Source organism: Spodoptera frugiperda, chromosome 24 (assembly GCF_023101765.2).
Source record: "Spodoptera frugiperda isolate SF20-4 chromosome 24, AGI-APGP_CSIRO_Sfru_2.0, whole genome shotgun sequence".
In the NCBI taxonomy this organism is placed as follows: domain Eukaryota; kingdom Metazoa; phylum Arthropoda; class Insecta; order Lepidoptera; family Noctuidae; genus Spodoptera; species Spodoptera frugiperda.
The window spans coordinates 4,966,648-4,979,101 of NC_064235.1; the positions used below are offsets into that span (position 1 = coordinate 4,966,648).

Here is a 12,454-nt window from a genome sequence, read left to right on the forward strand (position 1 = left end):
AGGCCATGAAGGCACTTTTTATCGTAATAAATATCAGTCTGTCCATCAGTAGATCCAGAAAGTCAAATAACAGAACTTCTTTCTGTTCGATCAAACCGTTTTCACTGATACTAAGCAAGTTACTGTGTTAAAATGTTACAGTGTGTTACAGTGTTACAATGTTACTGTGCAAGTAAAGACCGTGCTATTCGCCGATACTAAGCTGTAAGTAGCTGTGCGAGGATGATGCGTTATGCTCGATTGCGTAGTTAATAGGAAAGCCATCCATAGCACACATCCATAGCACGAATCTTTCCATATAAAAAATATAGCTTAGCTGAGTCCGTTTCCACCAAACCGCTAAGCTATATGTATTAATGAATATGATTAGTGTAAGCCAAACGCATCCACAGCAACGTAACATCTCTGGTCGAAAAGCACCCTTTCACTAAAACGAGTTTGACAAATCCCTAAAAGTGATGGTAAAAGAAGTAAAAATCTAAACCATACCTTTCTTTTACAGTGACATAGAAGAGAAGCACCTAATACTAAACATCAGCCAGGGGACACCAAAGCACACGCCGGTAGAATGTCCCACGCCATCACACGTCCCCACCACCACGACATCACCGCAAATGCCTCATGTGAGGCATCCAGAGAAAATACCAGTACCAGTCGCTGAAAGCGAGTATAGCGACTCAAGTGGGGGATACAACTACCCGGAATACATCCCAGTAATACCCCCTTATGAAACACAGGAAGAGTACCAGCAACAAAACGGGTCTTACCAGGAAATATTCTACGAAAACTATACAGATACAGGAGAAATTTTACCAAATTATGTCAGTTTCCCACAAAACCAGCGTCCCTTCTCAGCCAGTTCCTCATCATGCAGCTCAATAGAAGGCTCGGAGATACCAAACCAATACAACTACACCAATCTAATATCGTTTCTACCACAACCAGAATCAGAATGGGCGGCCAGTAGGGGAAAACTTCGGTGGGTCTTTTGGGAAGATCACGCCGTCTCCTACGGTTCAGGAGGGGGGATATACGAGTGTGATAGTGGATAATACGCAGCAGTTTCATCACCATGGTGGGGGGGTGAATGAGTTTGTACATTGACAGCTGTAGTGTGAGACAGAGAGGTACAATTTGTTTGTGATGCTGGTTCAAATTTGTGAACTGTGGCCGTATAGTCCCGATTGCCAGATCCATTGGTTTTGGATGTGTGATTTAATTTATATGTTCATATTATGTTGTAATGTATGTGTTTGGTTCAATAAGAATGATTGGAATTGAAATCGGTTGCGCAGTCAGATAGTGAATTGGATTTTTAACTTTAATTCGAGATTTGTAAGGTTGGAAATCGATTGTAAATACATGACTGATCGATTTCTGTAGGAGGTGATTCTTCAAAAAGTTAACGGCGTCATTATCCTCAACCAAATGTTAACAATTCTGCCGATTGAAACACAAAATTTGGTTTCATTAAATTAAGCTGTGACACTGCTCTCAACCAATCCAATAAAAAAAGGATCAATTCAAAAGAATAATGATTTGATAAATAAAAGTTAATAATAAAAGTTTGAAGAAACACCCTAGAATTGAATCCATGTTTTTGATCGATTTTCAGCTTTATTCATTTCGAAAAAGGGTTGAAAATCAGTTGTGTCTGTGCATTAAAATGTGTTTAATTGTTTCGTAAGACTGCTTTCGCACTACTCAAAAATACAAGTGATAAAAATTCTCGTTTTTTTTGTAATGAAAATAACGCAACAACTTTATAACGGTTAAATAACCGTTATCCGCAACCGTTATTTGTATAGTGTATTTAAGCGAAGTAAAAATTGTAAATAAAATGTAAATAAAACGTAAAATAAATTAATTATAAGCTAAATAATTGTAAGAAAATGTAATATTCTAAAATATAATTCTCGAATTATTAAAGATTGACAAGATTTATTCAGATTTATAAATTCGCTTGGCGGCCATTTGGTTTTTTATTTTACCCGCGTAAAATTACAGTTTTTTTTCATCAGTATCATTAGAACTTGAGACGGGATATTTACCATGTTTATTTATGTCTATGAGTTTGGGCAACGCCCCCAGCCACCCCACGATATGAAGATTTTTAATCTTCATATGAAGATTTTAAATATTTATCCCTATTTTAAATATTATCAATAAGTCGCGTGTACCTAAGATGGTAGCTCCATAGCTCTAAATACGATACGACCTTCAAACCTTCAAGAAAAGAGCATACTCCTTTTTAAAAAGGCGGGCAACGCACCTGTGACTCCTCTGGTGTTGCGGGTGTCAATGGGCGGCGCTGATCGCTTACCATCAGGTGACTCGTTTGCCTCCTACTCCATAAAAAAAACAAAATATTCAATGTTGGGGCTTTAAAATTGAAATCCAAAGACAAATTGATTTCATTAAATTTTTAATCAACAGAAAGAATTCTCGCGAAAAAATATTGAAACACATTTTTTTCTTGTTGGCATTGGCGTGCCAAAGTTTGCCAACTAAATAAATGTCAGTCAATAGGCGTGGTTAATTCAGATCCCTCCTCTCTGGCTACGCCCCAAATGACGTCATCATCCATGACACATGACTGCTTCGTCATAGATAATGACGTACTGAGAAACGGAGATAGCGAACGGATGAACATAATAAATAAATGAATTATTTTGCAAATAGGTTACAAAGCAACTCTTTTACACGTCAATCTCTTAAATAACTAGATGAGGCCGGCATTTCCTATCGGACTACTCTGAGAAGAAATGCCGAAACAAACTCAGAGGTCATAGTCTCTTTTAAAGTCCGGACAAAATCAATAGGGATGATGACTGGATCAAAAATAAATTATTACAACTTTTCAATACAATAAAATATTCAAAAATAATCACACTCTCATTCATAAATTTGATGAACTACTTAATTTCCGACTTTTTCTAGATAAATTTCTAGAAATAAGTCTGCTATTTGACGTAAAAATCTGATGACATCATAATAGAGTATTTCATATAAAGTTCATATATCGTTTTTGACATTTCAAAAAAAGTATTGAATTTGATTAGTAGGAAACAAGCCTATTATTAAATAATGGTAGTTACAACTAGTCAAATTCAATCACATTATTCTTTATTTGGTTGGTTTGTACTTTAAAAGCCCGTGAGTTTGTTTTGGCATTTCTTCTCAACAGCTTTTTTAAAGATATGTGTAAAAGTGTTATCAATTTGCAGAAATAAATATCATATAACAATCCTTTTATCGAAATGTCATAAACTAGGTATAGTTTTGCGGCCAATTCCAAGATCTGTAGATTTTCTGAGGAAACCTACAGATAGATAGGTCATTTAAACTGACCGTTAGTAATGTATCGAGTCCTTAATATAATATGACGGCATCATATTTATGTATCAAATAACATACATTTCATTAAAAATATCTAGAAAAATAAAAAAAATAATATGTATAACATCAAAATAATTTCCATATATTTATTTAAAATACTCTAAAATTATATTTTTAAAATACAAAAAATAAAATAACATTTAAAAATAGTAGCCGACCAGTAGCGGGAGCATGGTCTTAGCTACCGGTGGTTAGGGCTCCAAAGACAGAAACCTCCTCACAATGCGTGCCATTTTGAGGAGTACTGCCTTCTGCATCAGGCCCTCGATCCATCCGCCCAACGCCAGTCTCCTAAGGTGGATGTCGTGGCTTTTAGGGATCAAACACCAAAATAATTAATTATTATGTTTTTACGACACTGGCAGAAACATAAATCAAGAATAATATACTTATACATATTTTATTATTCATTTTGAACCATTTTGGCTGATGTCACCATTCATAAATTGCCGCTTAAAAAGAAAAATTTTGATAAATCTTGCCAATGAAATGTATTATTTTACTTTGAACAAATTATGTAATTATCAGGTAATAGACAATAATAGTCTGTAGTTTGTATATTTATATAATAATTTGTATGTAGTTTTAACTATTCTTTCTTTTGCTATATATTATACTAGTCTCAATCAGCGGCTTTGCCTGCGTTGTCGTGGGATAAAAAGGCCTATGTGTTATTCCAGACTGTAATCTACCCCTGTTCCAAATTTCGTCCCGATCCTTTTAGGGTGTTACTACACCAAGCAATCGATAGCCCATCGATGCTATCGATTGACATCGGTCGACATTAATCGATTGGTTTGGTAGCTTTAACTGATCGACGGATACCGGTCGACTAACCAATCGATCGATTGCAGGTCGATGGCATCGGTCGACGTAGATTTATTATCCGCAAACTATCGATCGACATTGACCAATTCATTCCACAATCGACAGAAAGTATCTATTGGCTATTGGTATAGTAGAAACTATTGATCGACGTCGCCTAATCCCTTCCACCATCGATCAACGATCGCTCTATTAGTGTGGTAACACCCTTAACTGTTTGACGTGAAGGAGTAACAAACAAACAGACATAAAAACTTTCGACATAAAAACAGACATAATATTTTTTAATTTTAGTAACATATATTACTTATTGTCCAAAGGTTACTCTGAATATACTTTTTATGAGGTCACCCGACACACCAGAGGCGTTACAAGTGCGTTGCTGGCCTTTTGGGGTTATTGAGAACTCGGGGATTGGGAAGGGGGGTAATTTGGTCTCCGGTAACCTCAATTTGCATAGAGTATTCGTTGAATAACGCGTTATGAAGTTCTTAAGTCCTTATTTTGCCTTTTTTTTTGAGGGGGGAAAATCATTCAATGACTTCTCTTTCCTTGGGCGAGGCGAGAAGGAGTGTCAGACTCTTACTGACTAAAAACTACCCTGTTCCTACTCCTGCTTTTCGAACCAGAGCCCCGGTAAACCCGCTTATTTTGCCATACGGATTGTCCGACAGTCAGTCAGTCAGATATTTAGCAAAGAAAGAATAGACAATGAGGCTTACTTTGACATTATATTCTAATTACGAATAAAGTGTAAAAAGACTTTGTGAATTGAGTGCCATTTTACTGGAAATAACAATTTTGTAAATATTAAATAGTTATAACATAACAATTCATTTATATAAACATCTTGCCTCTTAACTTTCGTGAGACATACTAAATTAATTATTATGTTATCGGCTTACTTTCGTCTAAAATTTGCGTCAGCCTACAATGTTACACCGTATGTGACACCGTTTTTGCGTCGACCCGGGAATCGAACCCAACACCTACGCAGCCGTCGGCCGAGTTGCCAGTAGCAGCGCGACAATTGCCGCGTCGTGTGTCGCGGAATGCTGCTCATGAATATGAGCCTCTAGCATGGCTTGAAACTAGTCGAGTTCCTCGTCAAACAGTTACGTGAGTAAGCCGATAACATAATAATTAATCTTGCCTCTTATACTGCGATAGCAACTGTTTAGTAACTTTTCATCAGTTATGTTAAAAAATTCAGTCTAAAAACTGAAAAATCAAAAAACTGTAACCAATTTTGCTTCTCTTTATGTGAAAACTTAATTTTATTTTGTGTAATATTTATTGAAAATACAATATGTCCAACGGCAACGGTCAGTCTCATAAATATATTTATCATTAGATTTTGGGTGCTTTTCCACCAGAGATGTGCTATGAAGCTATGCTACGAAGATGTAATAGCTAAGCTGTGAAACTATGTGACCGTTTCCACTGATACTAAGCTATGTAGCTGTGCGAGGAAGATGTGCAGCTCAAGTATGCGATGTATCGATAGTAGGGAAGCCATCCATAGCACGCATCTTCCCATATAAAAAAAAACGTAGGTTAGCTGAGTCCGTTTCCACCAGTGCTTAGCCAAAATCTATCAACAAAAGTTATTGAGACTGGTCGCAATTGGAGAGTTATTTATGAACAAATAATAATTTTATTATAACTTTCGTGAGAGATACTCAATTAATTATTATGTTATCGGCTTACTCACATAACTGTTTGACGAGGAACTCGACTAGTTTTAAGCCATGCTAGAGGCTCATATTCATGAGCAGCAATCAGCATTCCGCGACCCACGACGCGGCGATTGTCGCGCTACTACAAACCTCTAGCATGGCTTGAAACTAGTCGAGTTCCTCGCCAAACAGTTACGTGAGTAAGTCGATAACATAATACCTAATTACTTTAAAGAACAAATAATGTTTAAGTCTTTGACTGCCAATAGAAAACTGTTGAAGGCAAATCCTCCGCTAACGTCGGTAACCGGTGACCACCACGGCGTTCAATGTGTTAACTTAATTTAATTATTTTATATAATAGTGTGGCTTACACTCACCTATTTCTGTAATCTAGTTCATAACTAATTATTTCGGTATTCAACAAAACAAATTGTGATATTCCAAACATATTACTTATTTATGATATATTATGAAATAAAGTGCATTGAATTCCTAATTTTATAGTTTTATTGTATACTAGTTTTTTTTTTGAGGAACGAAATTCGTCCAATGACTTCTCCCGTCTTGGGTGAGGCGAGAGGGAGTGTCAGACTCGTACTGACTAAAAACCACCCCGTTCCTACTCCTGAATTCCTAATATCTTTATAGTTTCGTTTTACTAAAATGTTTCAAACATGTGTTTTTTTTTCACCTTTTATACTTTGCCTTAAAATTATCCAAATTTTATTCAAAACCAAAATTTGCCAAATTGTTCCAGCGGTTCTCGAGTTTTAGCGAGACTAACGATAATCAATCGATTTTTGTATAGATATCTAGTATACTAGCTTTCTACCTATTCACAGTTAAGTTGTGTGAATTTAATGTGAGCAATTTCGATTAAACACTGCTACGAAAATCATAAATGAAATTCTAGTGAAGCTATTAACGCCATCTAGTGTCGAATAGCGAAACCATTAAATCATTGTAGTAAGTATAGTATCTAAGTATTCCATTAGCGTTTGTTTCTATTTATAAAAAATCTTATGATACACGAGTTTCGTCACAAACAATATTTTCAATTTTACTTACAATTACAATCTAGTCGACGCTTTAAACTTAGTTCACAAATATCAATCATAGATGGCGTTAGTCATTTGTCTGTTTGTCGTTTCTCTTAATTTATGTATTATTTTAATAAGAAATAATATTAAACACAACTGAATTATTTAATATTTATTTATGATAAAATTATAGTTGAAATAAAATATAAATGAATCCTAAATATTTCCAAACTACCTTTCTTGTTATAAATAAGTAAAAATTATGAAGGTAGGACTTTCTATACCAATTATAACAATTCAGTTGACCGTGGCGCTAGTTTCTTCATACGTAAAAAAGTCTTCGTATATTTTGTATGGAACAGATTAGTTCTTATTTTTGCCACTAGCATTTATAAGTTGGTAGTAGAATTATTAACAATTTATAAGGTACTTTTACTTTTCTTTGAAACAAAACGTTACATTTTAACACAGCAACTGTAAGAGAGTGGTTTTATATAAAAATATTAAATTATTTATTGTATTTTACAAAGAAGAAGTTACTAAAGTGTCTAAAAACTGAATAAATCGAGAAACGGCAATGAAATTTAATGTAAGTACCTGAGTATTTTTATTTAAATCAATCGTCAATTGGTAAATATGATATCTTTGTAGGTTATTACATTTTTGAATCGTTTGGGATTGAGACTTTAGGTCCGTGGGCCCAAACGCATGTAGTTTATTTAAAAATATCTGTTCCTTGGCCGAAGGATAAGTACAGTAGAAACTCGATTAACCGGACTAATTATTGTCGTTAGGCATTCGGATAATCGAAAATCCGGATAATCGAATTTACGAAGAAAAGCGAAATTTCTGCATACATATTATGTTGTACATACGATGTTATGTATTTATTAAAAACAACAAACACATATGAAAGAAAATCAATGTTTATTAATAATTATTATATTATGAGATACATCTTCTTAGATTACATACATACATGTACGTTACGTAGCATAAATTCGACTTGTAGGTAATTTTAATATAATGAGTCGGTAGTCCGGATAATCGCGAATCCGTATAACCGGGAGCCGGATAATCTAGTTCCTACTGTATTGCCATACCACGTGGCAATGCTATTGACTTTTTTATGGAACACGCCGCGGTAAACGAGCAGACGTATCACCTGATGGTAAGCAATCGCCGCCGCCCAAGGACACTTGAAACACCAGAGGCGTTACAAGTGCGTTGTCGGCCTTTTCGGGGTTAGGAATTTAAGGGTTGTTGGGTAATCGGGGATTGGGAAGATTGATAAGGGGTAATTGGGCCTTCGATAACCTCACTCAAACAACGCAAGCGTTGTTTGACGTCGATTTTCTGCTCGGCCGTGGTATCACTCCGGTCGAGCCGGTCCATTCGTGTCAAAGCATGGCTCTCCCACACATTCAGTTGTAAAAATCTACTTCACATAGAATACATACATTGAAAGTTAAATAAAACCTTATTTTAATGTGCTTAAGGATTATTTTTCTAATTTTTCAGAGCCAGCGAAGAAAATACCTTTACATATTCGCAGCAGAAGCTTATAAACGAAAGAAACTAATGGATATAATAGACAAAACCATTATACATAGCTACATCTCAATCACCAACCCGTTTGCCAAGTGTGGTGATTAAGGAAACTTTACACGACCAACTAGAAGAACAAACCCATTCTCCATAGCTACATCTTAATCACCAACCCGTTTGCCAAGTGTGGTGATTAAGGAAACTTTAATGGCACGACTAATAAAAGGAAGATGGCACTCGGTTCCCAGTCGCTGCGCTGTAACTGACCAAATTGGGGATTAACGGCGAGGCAAGAAGTGCTGAGAATCCCGGGGATTACGGAATGCTAATAACATCATCTGGCTTCAGCCACGTACAATGGAAGCCTGCAACGGATCTAGGAACACCTCACACAGGTTCCAGTTTTACTCAAATGGTACATTTGGCACTTAAAACTATAGAGTAGGACGCTTTTCCACCAGGGATGTGCTATGCTACATTGCTGTAGATGCGTTTGGCTTCCACCAATCATATTCATTGGTACACATAGCATTGGTGGAAACAGACTCAGCTAAGTTATGTTTTTTATATGGAAAGATGCGTGCTAATGATTTCCCTATTATCGATATATCGCAGGCTCGTATGTGAACTTGTATGTTTGTAAACGCACCCACGACACAGGAGAAAATCCTAGTGTGGGGCAATGTTTAAAAAAACGTATTGTGGTATTATTATTATTAATTTCATATCCACTCTTGTTTTAAGACTTTTCAAAATTCATCCAATTTTTATTACAGTAAAAATTAGCTTAAAATAGAATGATTAAATTAGTATTAAAATTGAATTATTAAAATAGTATTAAAATGGAATTATTAAATTAGTATTATAATTGAATTATTAAATTAGTATTAAAATAGAATTATTAAATTAGTATTAAAATAGAAAAGTTTGAAAAAAACTAACGATTTCTTTTGCTTCACATACGTTTTCGTTTAATGTATTTCTATTTATTTATTTAAATATGTGATTAAAAGCATACTATGTAAGTTTCGTAATATTAAAACCAGAGACGGATTAACATAGCAAGAGTATGTTGATAACGAGCCCCTAAGAAAAGTGGGGCCCTCGCGTAGCCAAGCTCAGAAACCTTATATAGCAAGTATATTTGCTACGGGGCCCCTAAGAAAAGTGGGGCCCACGCGTAGCCAAGCTCAGGAACTTAATATAGCAAGGGTATATTTGCTACGGGGCCCCTAAGAAAAGTGGAGCCCCCGCGTAGCCAAACTCAGGAGGGGACTAACTTCATTGGAGAATCCCTCTTTGAGCATAACTAGGTAGAAAGAGGGATGGATTGCATACTCCTACGTTTAAATATTTTCTAGAAGTAACATGTATGTTTATGTTTAAGGTAAGCGTCCACAGGTCCGCATCGTACGCATTCCGTATGACGTCATCAGTACGCATCGCATGTAGGCATTGCCGAGCGGTCCGTACGATGCGGATCAGTGGACGCAGTTGTATGAGTTTCTATACAAGACAAACTAAAGTCCGTTGCGTGCGATGCGTACGATGCGGGCCTGTGGACGCTTACCTTTTATACTTCATTGTCTCTACCGACTACCACAGGAGACAGGCGTGAGGTTATGTATGAAAGCTAGGTTATGGAATAATATAAGGAGTTGATACAGATACAGAGTGAGATCCCCAGAGGAAACAGAGAGGAAATCTGAGTAGTAGGGGCGATGAGAGAGTTTGATATATTATTTTTTGGGCACATTTTGTAATACTAACATGTATGTATAGAAATGAATGCTAGGTTATGGTGGAGTAGAGAGAGATAGAGAGAGGTAGAGGTAGAGATAGAGTAAGAGTAATAGTAAGAGAGAGATAGATAGAGATAGAGTTAGAATTAGAGATAGAGATAGAGATACAGATAGAGATAGAGATAGAGATACAGATAGAGATATAGATAGAATTAGAGTTAGAGTTAGAGTTAGAGTTAGAATTAGAGATAGAGATAGAGAAAGAGACGGAGACGGAGATAGAGATAGAGAGGGAGAGGGACATAGGCTACGGCTTCCCTCTCACATGCACAACGTATAATTTTTACAAAATCAAAATAGTACTTAATCCTGTTTCATAGTAACTAGGTAATGTAGTAGTGAATGATTAATTGAAAATAACAGCTTACATAGAATATTGTATTAATTTAAGTAATGTATCAGTGATATTGTAAAACGAGGGTTTTTGAGTGTGGGAGAGATGCTTCGGCACGAATGGGCCGGCTCGACCGGAGTGATACCACGGCCGAGCAGAAAACCGACGTGAAACAACGTTCACGTTGTGTTTCACCGAGTGAGTGAGGATACCGGAGGTCCACTCCCTCCCCCTTCATAATGGCGCAGTTGAACACAATTCGTTTACCTCAGGAGATGTAGGAGAGGATAGTGTAGGAGACTAGTGAGAGAGAGAGAGAGAGAGAGAGAGAGAGAGAGAGAGAGAGAGAGAGAGAGACAGAGAGAGAGAGAGACAGAGAGAGATAGGGGTGAGTTTTCGAGATTCGATGTTAGCGTATGATCACTGGTGTCTGACCAATAGACATGAAAGACTGTATCTGGCGCGGATCGGGAGATAGGCTACGGCCTCCCTCCGCGCCAGACTCCTTCATAGACAGACTAGTATTTTAATGTATACTTTACCATACTTGTATCTGGGTCCTTAGTCTGCTATTACAATTGTGTCAGAATGGTCGATCACTGAGCAGTGCAAGAGGGATGGAGCTATACAACCTACATAGCTTCGTCCCTCTCGCACTGCTCAGTGATCGACCATTCTGACACAATTGTAATAGCAGACTAAGGCCCCTGGTCTATCTCCAAAACTATGTATTCGTATGATCACTGTACATATACAAAGGTGTTCTAAAAGTATCTGCCACGGCTTTAATGGGAGGTAGTGTTGTGTTTGAACATTACAATAGTGAAGAAATTTCGTACCCCGGACCAGTTAATTCAATTTGAGAACATAAAGAAGTTAAATAAACATTGACTCTACTCTGTATAAAGGGGTTCGGAAATACGCACGATGCGTCGCTTTGTCAATTGATAGCAGTTGTTTTCATTGACGAAGCGACAGAGACAGTGAAAGAGATAGCTCTTTCATAACAAATGCATACGTACCTAGATTTTTTGTATAATAAATATGTTACTCATAATCAATAATGTATATTTACTATTGTAATCTTCAAACAACACTACATGCAATTGATAGCAAATGTTTTCATTGACGAAGCGACGCATCTTGCGTATTTGTGAACCAGATTATGCAGAGTAGAATCAATGTTTATTTAACTTCTTTATGTTCTCAAATTAAATTAACTGGTCCGGAGTACGAAATTTCTTCACTTTTGTAATGTTCAAACACAACACTACCTCCCATTAAAGCCGTGGCAGATACTTTTAGAACATCTTTTATGTTTCGGTAAACTATGATTAGTCTTCTAGCGCTCAACACCCTAATCATTGGTAGACAAATTTGCTAACGCTCAAAGAGAGTTATCCCTTGCGTGTGATCTTCAATTACGTTCCAATTAAGATTTCCAAAGCTGGATTCGAACAGGACACAGGACCTAAAATACCAAGAGTGTTGATCTTTAAAGGTAAGCGTCCACAGGACCGCATCGTACGCATTCCGTATGACGTCATCAGTACGCATCGCATGTAGGCATTGCCGATGATGCGGTCCGTACGATGCGGATCAGTGGACGCAGTTGTAAGATTTTCTCCTGTGTCGTGGGTGCGTTTACAAACAACATCACACCCAGACTTGAAACACACATAGAGAGTCTCTTTAATCACATAAAGGGTTGCTTCGTACGGGAATCGAACCCACTATATATTTATTCGTATACAGTCCTATATGTATTAAATAAAATTAATAAATAATGTTTTTAGGAACGAAAACAAATGGGTGTTGACTATT

General features: G+C 36.6%; 1 protein-coding gene across 1 annotated transcript in view; it reads left to right on the plus strand.

The window, feature by feature from the left end:
• Positions 1-1,509, plus strand: part of LOC118278635 (single-minded homolog 1) — a 34,787-nt gene extending 33,278 nt beyond the window's left edge. The window contains 2 exon segments of the mRNA XM_050703588.1: positions 503-934; positions 936-1,509. Coding sequence (XP_050559545.1) covers positions 503-934; positions 936-1,104 — 601 coding nt within the window. The 3' untranslated portion in view covers positions 1,105-1,509.
• The last annotated feature ends 10,945 nt before the right edge of the window (positions 1,510-12,454 follow it).